Raw genomic sequence first — 20,396 nt, 5'->3', positions numbered from 1 at the left:
GTATTATGCTATTATTATATATCCTTTTTTTATTTGTATTAGTTTTAAATAATTTAAACAAAAATTGTTTGATTAATTCATGAAAATCAAATGAAATATAATGTTACTCAAGTATTGAATATCTCAGTCTAATACATTGTCTGATTTTTTATTAGAAGGTTAGAACGATGGATAATATGTTTGCTAGTAAGTCAGAGTTTAATGATTTTGATCGTTTTTCTAATATTAACTTTTTTGTTTTCTTATCCATAAACAATTACCGAATTTGAAAATGGAATTAGATTTAAAATACTATGTCATAGTTGTTTTTAAATAGTATAGGATTTGCTTTTTAATTATTGCATGAAAAAAAATGGTTAAATTTTTATTAATTCTCCTTTGAAGTCAAAAACAGTAATATTGAAATAGTCATAATTCTTTGAACTCTTTCCTGTTTGTGTTATTTTGAAAGCCACAAAATAATCATTAGTTTGAAGTGGAAATTCCTTGATTTCTCTTTTTTGAAATTCATAGTATTGATTATCTAATACAATAGATGTTCCATCTTCTTTGGTACCTTCTAGCTTCCAACTTCTCAATAAATTAGAATTTTCAATGCATTTTGATCGTAGAATATATGATTTTGGCTTTAATTTATATCTATTTAGATCAGCTTTTACCCATGAATTAGGTTTATCATCTGTAACGAAATGAGCATCATCTAAATATGAATTTATATCGGATAAATTTCCACTACAAATAGTGAAGCAGTTATTGGCATTTGAATTTCTTTTGAAACTTTTTCTACAAATTTTGGTATACCAACACTAAAACTATGATTTGAGATTTGAAATTGATTTTGAATCAAATGTTTTTCGAAAGATGTAATAGTTTGATTTGAAATTTCAAATTTATTTATTGATTTTGAATGATAATGTTTCAATGTTTCATTATAAATAGTTAAAAGACTTGATTCATAAGAGTTTTCAACTGAAAAATTATAAATCTCGTCATAAACTTCTGAAGAACAAAATTGTAAATTAACATATCCAAATAAATCAAATAATGTACTGTCTCTTCTGCAAGTATCTAAAAGTAACAAACTTAGTTTGTCTTCATTTTCGATTTTCAATTCTTTTGAATTCAAAATTTTTTCACAAAATTCAAATCCATTTTTGACAAAATTTGTAATGATATCATCATCTTTCAGACTGTAGAAATGTGATGATATGTACTCAATGCATTCATTTATTGTCGTAGAATCGTTTTCGTAAGCAGAAATTTCGTACTTCTTAAAAACGTTTTCATTTGTGAGAGATTTGTCTGATTTAACATGTTTAGCATATATTTGTATGAGTAGTTGATTTCCAAAATGTTTGCCGATTTCGACTATATCATGATAATGAGGCTCATCTGCTTCAAATTCAAGTTTACCTGTTTCAATAAAGTTTGAAAGGATATCAATTGAATCTTGACATATTATATATAAATATGTATTCAATGATGTGATTGATTTATCAATAAAATACTTTTCTTTGATTAATTCTGAAAAACAAATCGCTGATGACTTCTTTGTATTGATTATTCGATCATTAATACTGTTACAGAATGTACCACATTTAGTAATAACATGTGCACGCTCTAACTCTTTGCAAAATTTCGAAATTTGCACCATAAAAAAAATCCAACTTTTTTTTCCTCAATCTATCGGTGCTAGTCATAATATCTCAATAAGAAAAATGGAACACCACAGTATGTTTTTGTTGAATACCTTATGGTGAGAAAAATAATAATGCCCTAAAAGAACCAAATACTATACTTTTCGAGATAAAATAAGTTTAACTTAATGTATTTCAGTAGTTTTATTAAGTGAAATTCTCCTTTTATGGTCGTTTTTTGTTCGAATATTCATCAGAAAGTATTTCAATTAAAATTATTTCTGGAATTCTGAAAATAAATCTGACGAATGGCAATTAATCTTTCATTATTTCGCTTTGTCAATAATGGAAGTGCAACTTTATAGAAAAATAATAATATTATTTAAAATATATATAGAATATGTTTAGTTACCGGCTGTTTGTGGAGAGTTGCAGCATGGACATCTTCCAGTCTTCGAGATGTATCTATCCCAATCTGATCTGTTGACTGTGGCACCACATGCAGTGCACTGTGCGGAGTTGATGACTGGATATCCGGTGATGTGGCAGAAATCAAATGATGATCTGCAGCTGTTGCAAACTAAACCAGCAGCATACATCTGTCTGTGACACTTAGGGCATGTATCCATTGGAACTTTGCCGTCAACCTTACCATTGACTGTCTGGTCCAATGCCCATTGGCTGATTCGGTCTGCGATATCCTGTGAAACGGACAATTCTTTCCTCAAGCACAAATTCTTAGGAATGTCTGTTTGTGTGAATGCTGTCTGGTCAATGTTGTTTTGGCCAGATGACAAAGCATCGGCAATATCGATGAATCTGTTATAGAAAACTAATGCGGCATCGAGATTATTCTCTTTCTCCATAGATTCTCCGGCTTTATAGAACAAATAATCGGCAGGAACAATATCGGAATATCTCAATATAGAGACACTTGCTTTGGATGCTAAATCACTCATTCCTAACTGCATCAATGTGTTACGCATGCAAAGTAAATGAACGGCACGTGTCATGTTGATCAACTTATTGTCTGCATTAGATGAGCTACGAACAATCTTAAACATCATAGTTCTCAAATCAAAGAATGTCTTTGGAAGGTTGTCGTAGTTATGAACACCATAAACAGTTGCCTGGCAAAGACTGATGTATGCAGGAATAGATGATGTGTTTGTACTTGGTGAGTATTTAGCTAAAATTGAAATAGCTTTGTCGAAATCTTGGTTATCAACTAAAACTTGAGCGTATTTCATAGTGTACTTTTCAAGATATTGTGGACCTTGGTTCTGTGCTTCTTGTAGACATTTATCCCAGTCACCGCGAGATGCAATCATCTCTAAAGCTTGGTCGACATTTCCTGTTTCAATAAGTTTGCTCTCGTTCCCTTTAGATGCAAGCCACTGCTGGTAATCACGCTTGAACTGTTCTTGTTCTGGTGGATCAAGATATCCAGAGATGCGTTTAGCATCTTCCCACATCTCCGCGTCTTTGTAGATCTCAACAGCATCTGTGTATGCTTCGATTCCTTCAAGGATCTTGCCTAATGATGCTGATCGACCAAGTGAAAGTAAAAGTCGTGCAACCTGTGTAACAACTTCTTTCAATCGCTGTTGTGAGAATGATGCTGCTAATTTCACTGCGCGATCTAAAACTTGGTCGTATCTTCCTTCGCTTCCACAATCTTGGACTGAGATATTCAAGTAAACATCGATTGCACCATCGAAATCTCTTTGGTTCTCCAATGCAAGACCTTTCTTTAATCCTGTAAGTGAAGAACTGTCTTTCTTCGATGTGAAATTCTCTGTGTTTGTTGTAGATCCAACACCGTATTTCTGTGCAATTCTTGTTGCATCATTATTCATCTTATTATGTGTGTACATTTCATATGCTTCTTGTGGAGCATCTGCCATGATGTAGTGCTGTTCTGCTTCAGAGAATTTGTTCTTAGACTCGAGATATAAACCAATCTTTAAGTGCGCTTCGTTCAAAACTTGTTTGGAAATTGTCTTGCAGTTATCCATGATTGTTTGTCCAAAATCAATCATTGTGTTTTCACAACAGAATAACAAAGCTTCTTCGACTTTTCCAAGAGAAACAAGCTTCTGAACACCAGCAGCTCCACCGATATCTCTTGCCCAATGTATAGCGATTTGTAGTTCTTGGTTCTGTCCTGGTTTTCCATAGTTTTTGGCCACTCTCATCGCGTCTTGCCATTTCTTCTCTTGTTGGTACATGAACAGTGCTTTTTCTGGTTTATCAGCTCTGATGTAGAATGATTCCGCACTTGCAAGGTCTCCTTCTCTTTCTGCTTTCGCTGCCAAATCTTCCAATTGCTGTTTGTTTCCTCCGTATTTCTGTGACAATCTTAATACTGAGTCATTATCTCCAGCAGCTGTGTACATTTCGATTGCAAGTTGTGGCTGGTTGATTGCCAAATAGATTTCTTCGGCTGTCTTCATTGTTTGTGGCTTCTTGTCGAGTTTCTTCGCTGTTGCAATGAAGAGTTTGTCAGCTTCGTCTGATTTCATGAATCTCTTCGCGTGTCTCTGTGCGTCTTTGACTTTTCCATTCATCAAATACATTTCTATCAGATCTTTGTGGGCATCGACAGAAAGAAACAAGTCTTCCGCAGTGTTCACATCGTTTTGAGATGCGAAATGACGGGCAACTCTCAAGAACATAAGTCTCAAGTCGTTCTTGTGTTCAGGGGATGATGAAACTGACTTCAAAATGTCTGCAGCTTGGTTCCATTGTTGTGCTCTGATTGCGCAGTTCAATGCCTGTCCGTAATCTCCTGCATCGGCGTAATGAACAATTGCTGCTTCGTTTTGACCAGTTTGGACTAAATAATCCGCCCATTCGTGTTGTATTGGAACAACTAACTCTGGTTCAGCCGATTTGGCAAGCTCGAGGGCGTTGAAATAAGCATGGCCTTTCCTGTAACTTTCCAATGCTTGTTTCGTGTTTCCGAGCTTTTCGTAGATTTGGCCGGCGATATCGTCTCTTTTTCCGGAAAGTGCTTCGGCAACATGGGATAATAATTGTGGATTGGCCTTGTCTTCGTGTTGGAGAAGGATTTCGGCGGCCAATTGTGGTTTGTTGCCTTGCAAACAGAGATCAACAGCTTCATTAACTTGTCCTTTGGCTGCTTTCATTCTGGCAGTGGTCTGATATTGTCCTGTGCTCATGAGATGCTTGAAATATTCATCTCTTAAGGCTGGAGCTCGAGATGGACATCTTAATTCTGCAAGATCGAGCAATTCGTTCCACATCTGCATGGATTTGTACATGTTAAAGGCATCTTCGATCCGGTCGTGCTCGATAAGGCAGTATTCGGCTTGTTTGTAGTTGGATTGTAACATTGCAATGTGAGCTTGGACTTGGCATGAAGAAGGACCTTCCTTTTCCATGAGTTTGTTGATCTTGTGGATGAATCTGGCCTTGGATAAGTCGCCAAGTTTGGAAAATGCGATTTCTGCAACTGTATAATCATGGCCATCCATAGCAGCAGTGGCCAACTCGTCCCATAATGATCTCGCGGTGCATGAATCTTCCATTTGCATGAGGATCTGTGCGGATTGGCGGAGATTTTTAGATTCCATTGCGGCAGAAAATGCAATGAAAGCGCCATCGAGTGGTAATTGTGAGGTAGAACCAGCATTCTGGATTGTTACTGTTGTTTTTGTCCCACTACGGGCAATATCCATTACATCACCTTCGATATCAATGACTTTGACCTCATCTGGTGATGTTGGAGAGTAGTAAACGTAAAGAGATTTCTTGCTCTGTGCAACAATAACGTTGGCTTCTGGAACCCATTGAGCATAAGAACAAAGATTAATTAAACCGTTCAATTCCTTTGTTACGAGGTTGTAGAGATAAAGGGAGCGCTTGGCATCTCTAAAGAGCAACATTGTGCCTGAAACGTTGAGTTCCAACCAGTCAATTTTAGATTGAATCTGAACTGTTCCAATTGGGGCTTGTGTTTCAACATCGATGATCCTTGTGGTCTTAGAATCGACGAGGTATGCAAGGATCTTCGAATTTCCGCGGCCAATCTTCGCATTGAACCTCAAAGAGAGTAAATAAGAACTGGCATACTGAGTAGGGATAGAAGCGAGTGAATTTGTCTTTCCGAGCTCAACAACTGTAAGTTCGCCTGTATTCCAGACTAAAACTGCGATATCATCGATGAAAACGAATCTTTCGTTGATTTGAGGCTGTCCATCGCAAAGAGGTGCAGGCATTTCAGATGTCTTGCCACTCTTTGTGTCGCCAACAAGGAAAGATTGAGTAGTTCTGACAATAACGTAACGATCTTGTTGGAAATTAGTTGTAAGGATTCTGTATTCTGATCTTAAGTTGACTTCTTTCTTTGTGTGTAAATCTATGATTTTAATTTGAGATCCAGAAACATTTATGCATTCAAACAATTTTTTGTAGCGGAAAGATCCCATTGAAGCTGAAATAATGAATACCGAGCCTGTTACAGAGGCAACAGCGATCCTTGAGCCGTCAGGACTCCAAGAAATATCAGGAACTTGATAAATTCCGTCAAATTGAATATTATTTGTCTGATTCCACTTCTGGCCACTTGTAGAGTAGTTAAATGTCATTAATGAGTTACGAGCAGCGACCATTGCTGTTGTTCCTGATGGATCGAACGTAGCAGCTGTAAATGAACGAAGATCTGGTTGATTTGAGAAGTCTACGACGCTCTTACTGCCTCCATTTGCATCCGAAAACGCAATCTGAAGGTCAGCGCCTGCTGCAAGTACTTGTGTACCCCAAGCAAGGGCTAACGGAGGAACAGAAGACTGTAAAGCAACTACACGGCTCTTGTTATCGAGATTTACCATGAAAACGCAGCCATCAAGATGTCCAACAACAATTGCATTTTGTCTTAAATTCGAAGCCATGCTCATTGGAGAGGCGTTGTGGCGGTAAAGTTCTTCGACTCTCTTTAGTTTTGTCAATGCGAGGAATACTGAGCCATCTGCTAAGCCATAAGCGAATTCTCCGGATGAAGAATTTGGCCAGCAAACGCAGAGAGGCGCACCTTTTGTGGCAACTCTCATTGTAACTTTCTTACGATAGTCAACTGCATTAGCTGGGCCAATATCGTAGACAGCAATCGTCTGATCAGATTGACCTACAGCAAAATGTGAACTATCTGGGGCCCAGTCAAAACCGGTTACAGTAAAGTCCTTCTTCGCATCTTCTTCACGTGCTTTGATCGGAATTTTAGAGATTTCGTTGGAAGATATCGTTAAAAATTGAACTATGTGATCAGCGGTGCCAATTGCAAGACGTTCACCGTCTGGTGACCATCTAACAAATACAACACGCTTCTCAGGATTGTTCGATCCTTGAATAATAGTATTCTGTAGATCGAACTTCATAATTTATAATAAAAATATTTTTTCAAATAAGAGCGAGAGAAAAAAAAATAAAAACGTGCATGAAAAAAAAAAATTAGTAACGTAATTTTGGTAAAGACACTGTCCTGATAACAATAATCTATAACAACATTTATAAACAATTCATACAATAACAATGAAATTTGGGCTACATTCCATATGTAACCAACAAATATAAGGTCAAAAAGCTTCTAAATTCTGCAGCATTTGGATCTACGTGGCATGTTCTTTGACTTGTTTCTGGATTCGGATGGTTTCTTTTTTCCTCGTGCGACAATTCTTGCAATAGGTACCATTTTTACAGTCGAAGAGCCATCAATCTCGCGTGAATGTTCGACATTTTCCGATTCTTCTTCTGAATCTGATTCTGGATCGTTATTTATTTTAACGGACTCTTGAGAGGAGTCCTTTTTTTTGCTCATAATCAAATTGAATTCGTGTCACTTTTATTTGAATCAATTTTTGAAGGTGCGTCTCTCAGTGAATTTGATCGCACCTTACGAATGCAGATAAAATATATTTCATTGTTTTTTCTTACAAAAGTAAGGGTTTAGCTCAAAGAATGAATGATAAAAATTAAGAAGGACTCTGTTCGACCATTTATTTCTTCTCAATTTTGGGCAATTTTTGGAGCTCTAATTTTATGATATAAATAAAAAGAACCCAATAACGCGATTGATATTTTGTACGTAAATAATGAATTCAATTTTTTTCAAAATTGAATTTTTACTGGTGTAAGAATGAACTTTTCTGTATGTTATAAACAAAATACACCATTGTTTACAAAAATAAACGTGAATATTTAAGAAATAAACAAAATAATAAAATAAATAAATTAAAATTATGTGATGTAAGAAGGAGGGACCAATGTTCTATAAGGTTCAAGCATTGCCTCAACCTTAGGAGTAACGGAGAACGAGTGCTGTTTCCAGAACAGCGACACGGAGTCCTTCAAAAGTGTTTTATTAGCACTTTTTCCTTCCAACTTATCTTTGACAACTTCGAATGCGTCGATGATTATTTGGTCGCATTCATCGAATATCAAAGCAGCATTTAGAACTGCAGCAGCTGTTAACTCATTGAGCTGTGTCTTCTTCTTCGTTGCTAACATGATTCTTCCCAAAACAGCCAATGCTTCTCCCTTCAAGTTCTCATTTGTACATTCAGAAATGAACTTTAACATTATATCATAGAAATGATCATATTGTTTGGAATTAAAAGCAAATGCATCCATAGTAATAATCGTTAAAATATGGAAGATCATTTTCATTTGGAGAGGCAGACTCAATCTATTCATGTTTCCTATAATCAAATCTATGTAATCAACAAGTAAATCAGGTCTGTACAAGAAATATTGATGCATTGTAAAATTCAAAATTGTTGAAAAGATCGCATCTTCTGTTTCTTCATCTGTTTGGTTACTCGCCATCAATATGATTCTCTGGTGCTTGAGAATGATAGGAGCAAGGACTTCTACAGCCATAACAGATGACATGGAGACATAACTCAAGAAAACAATGATAACTCCTTGAGCGTTTTTATTCGATGTATTTATTTTACTAAATGCGTCATCGAATTCATTGATTAACTTGTTCCTTTTCTCTTCAAGAATTGGAGAATATAATGCAGATGATTGTCTGATGCATGTAGATTCAACAAGCATAACAAAAAGACAAGCAAATTCTGAGTTAATTGATCTGTTGAAGCTGTTCAATCCACTGAAGAAAGGATGTAAGAATTTGTCAACAATCAAATCGAAATTAACGAAAAATGAAGTTGGTCTTGAACAAAAGATGGTGTTCAAATGGTTGAAGAACGATCTTGTAATGATTGTTGAATCATTAGGAGATATTGTTGAATACTCAAACAACAAATTGATCAAAGGAGAAGCGTAATCCATGATTTGCTCACTGAACATGACCAAGAAAATTCCATCACTTTGTTCAGCAAATTGCAAATTCAAAGAACAAGCACAAATAATTGGGAGAGCGACTTTGTGGACAAATCTCTTGTAGATCTGGAAATCTAATTTAGGAGCAGCTAAACTAACACCTTGTAGTAAATAAGCGAATGTCGGAATCGCGAAAACAGACAAATTATATGATAATAATTTTTTGACATGATCAGCAATTAAATCAACAATTTCTTCAGTGAACGTCATTGCCAAATAACTCATCAGTATTGGGAAGCTCTGTATCACGACGTGTTTCTCGGAATCAACAGCGCAGAATGAATTAATTATCCTTAGAATAGCTTCAGGAGCAACGTCTGGAGTGTTTTGAGGGAATTTTTTGATCATTTCGTTCTTTGGATAAAAATTCCATCCAGCGGATTGCGAATAGAAATAAGAAGGAATATTTGGTTCATCCCAATACAACTCCATGTTTTCTATTGCTTCATAGATTTTGTCAATGACTGTTGTAGGACTCTGTTGCATTACAACGCCATCAACTCCGATGTCTGAATCATTTGACATCACGAGCATTGCGTTTTTATCATTTTCTGCTGATGACATTGATCCATCATTATAAATCATTGTTTGTTCTCCGAGTTCTCCTTCATCAATCTCCATTTCGCAACCATTATCTGCTATGTCGTGAACACTTTGTTCTCCATTTAAAACAGCCAAAACTTGTTCATCAGTCATTTTATCAGGATCTATTCCTTGCATCTGCATTTGCATGTCAATTTGCATCTGCATTGACTGATGCTGCTGTTGCTGCTGACTGATAATCATCTGCTGCATTTGTTCCATTACTTGGTCAACTGCATCGGGAATTTGTTCTTCAGGAACTCCTTGTTCTCTTAACATCATAACGATCTCGTCAATTGATGGCATCTGCATCATACATTCATCACCAACTTGATCTATGGGATCAGGTAAAACGTTCTCAACAATATCACTGAGTTTACAATTATCGTTAAACGCCAATTGACAACTTCCAATGATATCTGGGAAACTTTCAAGTTTTGGTGTGAAATTGTTTGGTTTTTTGACTTGTTCAAGTGGTATTCCTTTGAACATGATGATTATACATAGATATGCATTGGATGCAGTGTCAGAATCAGGTGAAGAAGCACAATCTAAGATATAATCTTGGAAGAATTGAGGTATTTGAATGTTATTCCTCAATATTATGATGAGAGCAAGCAAGATAATGTGATGGAAGATCTTGTTCTGCACGTGAACTGTTAATAACAAATTTTGGATTTTATCAAGAAGTTCGTTGAATGCAGATACATCACATTTGTCGTAGTTGGGAGCTCTTACGCAGTTTGTTGTCAAGAACTGGCGGAAAGAAATGATCGATTCTTGATCTTTGATATCAAATTGGGAAAGAACTCTGTAAATCGCATGGCAAAGGATTTGTGAGTTGCTGGAGATGATGGAGAAGATAATAGGAATAGTCATGAAATCAATGAACTCATCTGTTGGGATTTCTGACGATTTTTCAACGATTTTGAAAACTTCTTCTGAATAAACTGATGAATAGAAGTCTCCTACGCAGGCAAGAACCTCTCTGACAACAGCTCTGATTGGTTTGTATCTTGATGTTGCCAAAGGAAGTAAAGCTGAGAAGAATTGTTTGATCAAATCTGTTGCTGGAAGTAAATGTGAGGTCATCCTACGGTGATGGAGCCATTTAACTATCGGGGTTATGATGGACTTGACCGCAAGGTTGTTCTCTCTTTCGCATGGCCAGAACTGGGCAGATAATTGGTCCATTGAATCAGGAACGTTGAAAGTCAAGGCAATCATGGGGATAAAAATGTTGGAAGTTGTGGGGATAAGCTTCCTCATGAGTAATGGATTGTCTGGGAAGTCTCTCATCAAACGAATTATAACCTTCATAAATTTATCTTTGAAAGGAATCGATTTCTTGGTGTATTCCTTACCGTTAAAATATGAGATCCTTGTTGCGATTGGTAACATGCTCAAATCTCCTTCGCTTATGTCGAAAATGAAATCACATAACGCCTGTAACGCATAAAGAGCTGGTCTGATGGCGGAAGTGACCTTGTTAGCATCTGTTTCTGTCAGTAGATAGTCGAATAATGGGTTAAAACACTCTAATGCCACATCATTGACATCAAATTTTTCTTTTGCATGGACCGTAAACTCGCTAATTGGTCGGAATTCGCCTTGCTTAGCGTTTATCGTCGTTGTAATTGGCGTACAAGCCCATGGAGTAATAGCAAATGCCAAAGCTTTGTAAGCGCACTTCTTTACCTTCTTATTTTGGTGCTGTGTGAGTGGTAGTATTACGGCAGTTATCTTTCTGACGTCGTCGGCGCATTTTGAGCCTCTTGTACTTACGATACCAAATAAATGTAAAATGTAGCAAATAGAAGCGACATCGTGGCGTGTCCTTAAGCAATTCTTGAATAATTCGATGCCTTCGTTGTAGATTTCTATGGGTACATTTTCGAAATATTTCGCAACTAAAGAAGTAATTAATTTGAGTACGTGAGAATACGATGTATCTTGAATTGCATCAAATATTATTGGCTTTAAAACCGTAAAAATCGTTGGTTCCCCGTCTTGGAAAATACTATCGAAAATTGTTCGAATTAATTCGCAAAATGAGGCGTCGATCGGAGCCTGCTTACCCTTGAAAGCCGGTAATCGCGATATAATATCGAGGTATGCCATAATAAAACGCTCAGTTAAACCTGTAAAATCGACGTAATCAACGGCAGGATTGCCATTTACGTGGTTGAATGGAATGAGGGAGGTAATTGTATATATCGCGTGTGTTAAAGGTCGTTGAGTATCTGATCTGTAGAAATTTGAAATTGCAATTTCGAAAATTCTGCCCATATTTGCAAGCAAGAAATCGTATTGTGTAATATCTGCCATTATTGCTGACATAATGTTCCATCCGATGTAGCCAATTGCTTGCGCATCTGGGTAAGAAATGCAAAGGTCGGCAAACTCGTAAAATCTTGGCGTAAATGATGTATCCATGTTCATAATTAATCGAATAGATTTAATGGTTGCAGAAGCGCGAGTAATATTGAGAGATTTGAGGAGGCAAATTAAAGTATCTACAATTGGCATTAATATTGTATGCAATTGCTCGTCAGTAAATTTAAGAGATAGCTGAGTAGCGTCATCCTTACTCTTTCGCTGTATAGAATTTATACATGATAAAGTTTGGAAAATAAATTTCGTAAATTTATCATCTGAGCTGCTGCTATCCTTTGATATTGTTTGCGCAGACTCCATAATCAATTTCATTTTCTCGATTGCTTGTTCTCTCGTTGGTGGCGACACCATCAAATAAACAAGCGATCTAGCGAGAAGTCGGGGTATCGATCCTTCGACGTCTTCAAGGTTGAACTGGACAGTCGAAAACTCGTAGCTCAAGTGGCCTGGACCTTGTTGAGTAAGTAATATACTGCATAAATTGACGACTATCGGCGTTAAGAAATCATTGAAGTCGTATTCAGTGTTCTTACTAATAAAAGTATTGAATATGCTAACGAGGGGTATAAGTTGTATTAAGCTCCCGTAGTCTATCAACAAATCTCGAATGTTTGGTAGCCATTTCTGGAAAGAGTTATCGTTTTGTGGGAGCATTTTGCTTATCATGGTTAAGTATACTGTCGAATCTACAGCGTGTGGTGCAATTTTTGGCAAAAATTTAGTGAATAATTGGTCCATTGTTCCTACGGGATAGCAAGAATTAAGGGAGCCCATGATCTTAAAAAGATTCGAGGTCAAGTCATCGGATTCAACGACAAAACTTGAAGGCGATTTAATTGTAATGTATCGATACATCTTATACAAGGGTTTCCACTCAACTGTAATATCTTTAACGGGCTTGTAAAAGAGAAAGGTTGCCATAAATTCGGCTGCTTCGTAAACTAAGCCGTAGGATAAAACTGGAATCGTAGTAATAATCTTGTATAATCGTAAAACAATTTCTTTATGAATAGATGGATCGATTTTCTTGCAAAAAAGCTTTATAGGTGATTTTGACAATGAAAATAATTTAATCAATGTTTGATACTGCTCTTTTTCTAAAAGTTCAATGAAAAAAGTGTTAAACTCCTTCCAAAAAACATCACAGTCTTCATCGGTGATCTGCTCCGGCTTGGGAAGGAGCTTGTGAAAAAGCAGAAAATTGAATTCTTTCATAATGGGTTGAAAAGTGACGCTCTAAAATTTATTATATCGGATTTGAATACTACGGTTTTATTGAAGATCAATTCTATATCACATCGATATTTGGAACCGATTTATCACTAAATGCTCAACATTTGTCAAGAAAAAATTCGATAATGATCTTTCAAACTCGGCCTTTGGGCTTACATTTACTAGTACAGATCCTACATTCTCATTTTTACCCCGATTCTTACTTCAGGGCTAACAAACATTTTGTTTGTTTCCTGATCTTTCAGGGAACTTCTATATTTAGTGGAAGTTTAATTCTTGCTAGGGTACAACCAACTATTACATAAGCACTACTCTGTGGTTTAAAGAGTCTTTTATTAATTTAAGCCGCTTGAAAATATCAAAATAATTATATTCCGTTAACTAATATGAGATACCGTGATGAATAACATCTACAACAAATGTATGTTTGTTTCTACTATGTTTGAGCTTGATTTGAAGATATTAATAAAAATTCGAGTATTAATAATAAAGAAACAAACAAATTTATTCAAACAAAAATAGTAAAATGCAAAGTAATTGCAGGGTTCATTCAACATATGGAGGTGGAGAAGCATGCCGTATAGGATCAGCTAAGTAAGGTATAGAAGCCATGAAAATTTTTCTAATAACATTAGCAGATGGTGTATTTATCTTAATTCTTGGTAATTTGCTTGCTGTTTTTACAACAGGGCGTATTACATTTGGCATATTCCACAAGTTATTAATCATTCCTAAAGCAGCTTCCCCGAGTTGTTGATCTCCAAGGAAAATATATGAATTTAAAATTTGATTTCTGAACTCTAATACTACTTCTTCGAACCCTCTGACTTGGAAGGATTTTAATAGGTTAAGAAGCTGAGCTAACTTGAATTTATTTGTACATGAAGCATCTGGTCTCCTCATGAACCCAACAATTTCACCAATGAAGGCACGCATGTCAGCGAATTTAAATTTTTCTGCAGAATTGCGAATGATTGTTATATTCTGCATATGCCAGCCGCCACCTTGAAAATCCATCTCGGATGAAAGTGCATTCAGAGCTGTTTTCAATTCTGAAGCTGAACTCGAAGATGGCATTGATAAGATGATTGAAAAATTAAAGAATTGAATGGTTGTTCCTCGTTGAATAATTTTGCAAAAATAAATGATGTTTATTGGAACTAGTTCAAAAATATATATTTTGTAATTTAGCCTAACACATAATTTGAATGACATTGAAAATTTTTGAAAAGAATGTAGTAACAGTGTTGGTAATACGCATGCGTATAAAAATATCGCAAAAAAAAATGAAATTTCACAAAAAGTTTGAACTCATATTCTATAATAATATTATTAAAATGATTTATTTGATATTTAATTAATATTTTTTTAATGCTTTTGATTGTTTTGATAATCAATTTTTCAATCATACGTTTTTCTCAATATTTCGAGTTATCTGAAATATATATCTATTTAAAGTAGCTATTATTGTGTGAAAATTTCTTGGAGAAAATACTGTTTTTGACATTAATGGTTAATTCAAAAAATAGAAATTTTCAGAATTTTTATTTAAATATAATGTATATACTATCACAAATTGAATTTATATTTAAAACAAAAATTGATAGATCAAACCATCATAACTGTTTTTTACAGTTCGCGTAATAATCATTAGTTCCTTGAATTTGGCCATGATGTTTCGATTTGATTCTTTCAAAAAAATTTGAGAGGAAAATTTCTTTCAAATTAAATAGTCGGCTATTTAGCTCTTTTCATTCATTATTGAAATGAGATAATAAGCATTAATTATTTCCTGTGATTTCCTTTCGAGGAAAAGGAATTGAAACAAAATATTAATAATTTCAATAATTCCAACAATTTGACCTTAATTTTTAAATATCCAGCCAATTGTTCGTTTAATATGCTATTGTCTAAAACGAATATTATTAAAATGAGAGAGGGTCAAAGTTGCTATTTGTCACTTTTCCACAAGAATATAATGGGGAACAAGTTATCATATAGTTGATCTCATTCACTGAGGTGAGAGATGCATGTAGTGTAATTTGATAAACAGTGGGATTGCTGCTCTAAGTCCTAGGTTCGAGACACATTGGCTTCATTTTTCTCTTTTTTATTGACGTAAACTATTCAATTTTTGTGTTCTCCATTCAAATTTCAGAATTTTTTTTGCAGATTTCACGCTACATTCGAAGTTACCTTTTGTAACAACCACCACTGCCTACGAAAGACGAAAGTGTGTCACGATTTCACCCGGAAATCCGACGGTTGTTTAAGAGTAAGCACTTTTGGCACCTACTCTTATTAAAATAATAAAACTCTATCTCTTTTCAAATCCTTTAATATTGATTAGTATAAAAAGAGTATCAATATAAGTGCGCATCTTGGTAATCTTTTGTACCACATTTAGCCTCTTTTACTGTTTTCTTTATAAATTCAAGTAAAATTGATATATTTGGTGTTATATTCATTAATTTGAAATTTTCTTAAATCATATAATCCGAATTTACTAATATTCAAAACAAATATTTAAAAAAAAAATATTGAGGGAATATTGAACTTTAACAAATCTCAATGACATTCAAAATCTAATAGTATTGTTCTCAGTGTTTACCAAAAATAATGCTATGTCCTGCCATTTCATTTAATATTATTGAAAAACTTTTCTAAACTATTTTGTATGATGTGAACAAGCTCACCATGAAAACACATTCACAATTGTATGTTCTATCATGTTGTAAGTTGTGATAACCAACAGATTGAGTTGTTTAAACAAATATTTATTATATACGGTTCAAATGATAAATGATATCTCATTCCTATTGTAAAAATATTATCAGTTTTAATTTTTTAAAATATTAAAGAAATTAAACAATAAAAGTGAAATTCTCAGACATACGATTATTTTTGATTCAAATGCCGTTCGGCATTAAAAGTAAAAATAATCATATGCCTGAGAATTACACTTTTCCGATATTTTTGAGTCGCTTCGCGCCCCTGACAAAACGTCGGAAAAGTGTAAATTTCTTACAAATGATTATTTTTGATTCTAAGCCGAACAGCATTTGAATCAAAAATAATCGTATGTTAGATAATTTTATTTTGATGATTGTCAAATAAAAATGTTTCATATGTGAGAAATATTCGTCACCTAATGAAACACATTCATAATTTCGAAAGATATAGACTTATTTGTGAAAATACATTAAAAAAATGTTATCTCAAAATACCATCAATAAGTTTTATTGTTATACATATAAATGGAATATATTTCATAACATTTTCATAAAAATACTCCAAAATCATCGATAAACTCGAAATTAATAAATTCAAGATCATCACATGGAAGAGGCGAATCATACATCGAATTGCAATTATCTTGAGTGGCAGCAACTACTTTATTTTCTTTTTGTGTATCTTTATTCTTTTTGTTATCCACTTGGAGGAAGAGAACAATGGATAAGTTTGCACCATGTCTCATTAGCTTCTTATATTGAGATTTTAGCGATACTTCTGTTGTTATATACGAAAACGATAAAAACAGTTTGACAGAAAAGTGACAACTTTACGTGTCAAAAATATAAAAAGTGATATTTTATTCATCATTATCTTCTTCATAATTTATTTCATATTCTTCTTCATATCCACCTTCATATTCTTCACTTTGTCCCTCCTTCTCTTTTTTACCATCTTTATTATCGATTTCTTCTTCCTCATCTTGGAGTTCTGGTATTTCTCTAGCCTGTACTGATCCTGGGAGAAAGTCTTGGGTAACTCCATCAACGACCCATTTGGCAGGCATTCCTGGTCTCCAAATGGGCCCCTTCATCCATAATTCATTTGGACTATAATTGATTTTCCTTCCATTGAGAAGACGTGTCGGTAGTGCGGCATGGGGCTTGGAGTTATAGGAATTGACCCAACTCTGAATTTTACTCCATGTTAGATTGCGGTTTTCTATATTGGGCCACAATCGCTCAATCTTACCGTTTTGGTAAGGGCAATGTGGCACAATATAGACATTTCGAATTCCTTTGCATCTCATCGCTTGTAGGAATTCACCTCTATTCTCTCCTCCATTATCAGACCATATGGTATGAGGGGGACCAAAACGTTTTATGGCCCGCTCAATTACCTTAACGGTCTGATTTGCATGTTTGGAGGAGAGATGCTGCCACTCCAAAACCATTCTGGTACAATCATCTATTACTCCATACAATAATTCACTTCTGCGTTTATTGAGAAAGTGAATGTCAACGTGCCAGATTTGATTTGGAAGTAAAGCCTCGTATCTTGTCCTCCCTTTAGGTCTCTTGGGTCCCCGTGGACGTGTTAATCCAAGAATGATAAAAGCCTTTTCGACCATATGCCTTGATGGAGCCTGAGGTAGAGGGAGAGGAAGATATTTGATATTTTGTAAATTTATAGCATATGGAGTAGGGTTATCATCTTGATTAATGTCAGCGGGGATTTCTTTAGAGATAAGATTGAGAGGCTTGTCACGTCGCACATTCTGAAACCAGTCCTGTGTTGAGCTCATAACTGGAAGCAGGCCATCTTTCATTCGAACAAAATCTTGTTCATGCTCATGGGCGAATGCTATATCTTTATTAAGCCTAAGGTAAGTGGGGATGATACCATGTCGCCCATGTTGTTCGAATAAATTGAGAATGGCCTGCATGAGATCATCAGGAACTGGTTGTTTGGGTCTACCACGGGAAAGTGGAATATCAACAAACTGGTCGTGCGGACGAGATTGAGGATTAGGAGGATTGGCACGTTGACTTGATTGATCGGAACTGATGGGATTAGGAGCAATTTGATTGTATGTACCAGATGATTGGTTTGAAGGAGTGGCTTGAGGATTTAACTGTTGTGCACTACTAAGAGGAGTATAACCATTGCTGGGTCTGAGCTGTTGTTGTGCACTACTAAGAGGAGATGTACCATTGCTGGGTCTGAGCTGTTGTTGTGCACTACTAAGAGAAGATGTACCATTGCTGGGTCTGAGCTGTTGTTGTGCACTACTAAGAGAAGATGTACCATTGCTGGGTCTGAGCTGTTGTTGTGCACTACTAAGAGAAGATGTACCATTGCTGGGTCTGAGCTGTTGTTGTGCACTACTAAGAGAAGATGTACCATTGCTGGGTCTGAGCTGTTGTTGTGCACTACTAAGAGAAGATGTACCATTGCTGGGTCTGAGCTGTTGTTGTGCACTACTAAGAGGAGATGTACCATTGCTGGGTCTGAGCTGTTGTTGTGCACTACTAAGAGGAGATGTACCATTGCTGGGTCTGAGCTGTTGTTGTGCACTACTAAGAGAAGATGTACCATTGCTGGGTCTGAGCTGTTGTTGTGCACTACTAAGAGGAGATGTACCATTGCTGGGTCTGAGCTGTTGTTGTGCACTACTAAGAGAAGATGTACCATTGCTGGGTCTGAGCTGTTGTTGTGCACTACTAAGAGGAGATGTACCATTGCTGGGTCTGAGCTGTTGTTGTGCACTACTAAGAGAAGATGTACCATTGCTGGGTCTGAGCTGTTGTTGTGCACTACTAAGAGAAGATGTACCATTGCTGGGTCTGAGCTGTTGTTGTGCACTACTAAGAGAAGATGTACCATTGCTGGGTCTGAGCTGTTGTTGTGCACTACTAAGAGAAGATTACCATTGCTGGGTCTGAGCTGTTGTTGTGCACTACTAAGAGAAGATGTACCATTGCTGGGTCTGAGCTGTTGTTGTGCACTACTAAGAGGAGATGTACCATTGCTGGGTCTGAGCTGTTGTTGTGCACTACTAAGAGGAGATGTACCATTGCTGGGTCTGAGCTGTTGTTGTGCACTACTAAGAGGAGATGTACCATTGCTGGGTCTGAGCTGTTGTTGTGCACTACTAAGAGAAGATGTACCATTGCTGGGTCTGAGCTGTTGTTGTGCACTACTAAGAGAAGATGTACCATTGCTGGGTCTGAGCTGTTGTTGTGCACTACTAAGAGGAGATGTACCATTGCTGGGTCTGAGCTGTTGTTGTGCGCTATTAAGAGGAGTAGAACCATTACTCTGTGTAATTTCTTGTTCTTCCAAGTATCGATTCAACATGATCTCATCTTTTGTTGGTAAGACTTCAATGCAATTGTAGAATTTTCCATTATGGAATATGTATAAACTTGTAAATTCTCTGGACGAGTGCTTGTAAAACTCTTCGATAATAATAAGACGAAAGCACAGAAGGCTTTTGTAGTAAGTTAACTTGTTAATGCAATTACGTGATGTACCATCGCTGAGTGGAACATTAGTCAATAGCAACGATAGCTTTTGATGTTGGTGTAACCTGGTTAGAGATTGCTCTAGCCAGTGAAAGTCTATTTGGGTATAAATATCCAAGAGAATGAATTTGAATAAATAATAAATTGTGAACAATTGAATAAAATATAGAAAATATAAATAATTTTGAAAGATATTATTGAAAAATATTTTTCACAAAAGTTGCATTCAAATTGTAAATTTTTAAAAAAAATCTTTAAAGTGAAGAAAATAAAATTGGACAATGAGAAAACAACAATGAACTAAAAATTAGTGAATAACTACAATGGCGAAATTAAAATTACGATCAGAATAATTTTTATAAAAGAATGTGTTAGAAATTAGTAACGATTAAGATAAAATAAAAATTTGGGGAACGAGAAAAGTGATTGAATATTGGTAAACATGAATTTTTATTGAAAAATAAAATGAGATTAAGATTCTAAGCAGAAATTTTAAAAAATTAGAAAAATAAAAAACAATAAAGATAATAAAAAAATTGAAACTAAAAAAAATCGAAAAATAATGATAAAATAAATGAATAGTTGAAGACAAATAAAAATAAAATGTTATCAATAAGAAAATAATTTGAATAAGTTTCAATATAGATTGATCAATTTATGAATGGGAATCCAAAATTAGAACAGCCGAATTGGTATATTGATAACAAATGATATTATGTTATTAATAAGGTATAAATGTTTTGAATGTAATTCAAATTAATTTTGAATATGAAATTGAATAAGATTGAAAAATTAAATATATAGAATTTTGAATGAGTTTCCGTTGAAATGAATGTTATGGAAATGTAGAAAATATTAGCCTTTGGATGAATTGGAGGGTGAGAGATATTATTTCATACAATACTACTCTCACCCTCCA

At 35.3% G+C, this 20,396-nt stretch overlaps 7 protein-coding genes across 7 annotated transcripts, besides 1 other annotated feature; all 7 read right to left on the bottom strand.

Moving 5' to 3' along the window:
• Positions 1-327: 327 nt before the first annotated feature.
• TVAGG3_0311020 (spectrin binding) lies at positions 328-1,654 on the bottom strand (the record flags this gene model as incomplete). The annotated part of the gene is made up of 1 exon (XM_001307381.1): positions 713-1,654. The coding sequence occupies one exon, from the start codon at positions 1,652-1,654 to the stop codon at positions 713-715; it is 942 nt and encodes a 313-aa protein (XP_001307382.1).
• A 188-nt stretch (positions 1,655-1,842) lies between these two features.
• TVAGG3_0311010 (ift140/172-related cilium protein family) lies at positions 1,843-7,036 on the bottom strand (the record flags this gene model as incomplete). The annotated part of the gene is made up of 1 exon (XM_001307382.1): positions 2,042-7,036. The coding sequence occupies one exon, from the start codon at positions 7,034-7,036 to the stop codon at positions 2,042-2,044; it is 4,995 nt and encodes a 1,664-aa protein (XP_001307383.1).
• An 85-nt stretch (positions 7,037-7,121) lies between these two features.
• On the bottom strand, positions 7,122-7,476 carry TVAGG3_0311000 (uncharacterized protein; the record flags this gene model as incomplete). Its single annotated transcript, XM_001307383.1, has 1 exon — positions 7,246-7,476. One exon carries the CDS (start codon positions 7,474-7,476, stop codon positions 7,246-7,248), a length of 231 nt encoding a protein of 76 aa, XP_001307384.1.
• Positions 7,477-7,849: 373 nt separating this feature from the next.
• TVAGG3_0310990 (armadillo (ARM) repeat-containing protein family) lies at positions 7,850-13,199 on the bottom strand (the record flags this gene model as incomplete). Its single annotated transcript, XM_001307384.2, has 1 exon — positions 7,896-13,199. One exon carries the CDS (start codon positions 13,197-13,199, stop codon positions 7,896-7,898), a length of 5,304 nt encoding a protein of 1,767 aa, XP_001307385.1.
• Positions 13,200-13,697: 498 nt separating this feature from the next.
• Positions 13,698-14,295, bottom strand: TVAGG3_0310980 (uncharacterized protein; the record flags this gene model as incomplete). The annotated part of the gene is made up of 1 exon (XM_001307385.1): positions 13,764-14,294. The coding sequence occupies one exon, from the start codon at positions 14,292-14,294 to the stop codon at positions 13,764-13,766; it is 531 nt and encodes a 176-aa protein (XP_001307386.1).
• Positions 14,296-16,731: 2,436 nt separating this feature from the next.
• Positions 16,732-16,793: a mobile genetic element.
• Positions 16,794-16,989: 196 nt separating this feature from the next.
• On the bottom strand, positions 16,990-17,778 carry TVAGG3_0310960 (integrase core domain-containing protein; the record flags this gene model as incomplete). The annotated part of the gene is made up of 1 exon (XM_051229824.1): positions 16,990-17,778. A coding segment is annotated over one exon (789 nt), but the record flags the coding sequence as incomplete, so codon positions are not given.
• Positions 17,779-18,080: 302 nt separating this feature from the next.
• Positions 18,081-18,308, bottom strand: TVAGG3_0310950 (uncharacterized protein; the record flags this gene model as incomplete). Its single annotated transcript, XM_051229823.1, has 1 exon — positions 18,081-18,308. The coding sequence occupies one exon, from the start codon at positions 18,306-18,308 to the stop codon at positions 18,081-18,083; it is 228 nt and encodes a 75-aa protein (XP_051099553.1).
• Between the last annotated feature and the right edge of the window lie 2,088 nt (positions 18,309-20,396).

This window comes from Trichomonas vaginalis, chromosome V (assembly GCF_026262505.1).
Source record: "Trichomonas vaginalis G3 chromosome V, whole genome shotgun sequence".
NCBI classification, from domain to species: Eukaryota; Parabasalia; order Trichomonadida; family Trichomonadidae; genus Trichomonas; species Trichomonas vaginalis.
Note: the sequence above shows the minus strand (reverse complement) of the source record. Positions and strands in the feature narration are given on the sequence as shown.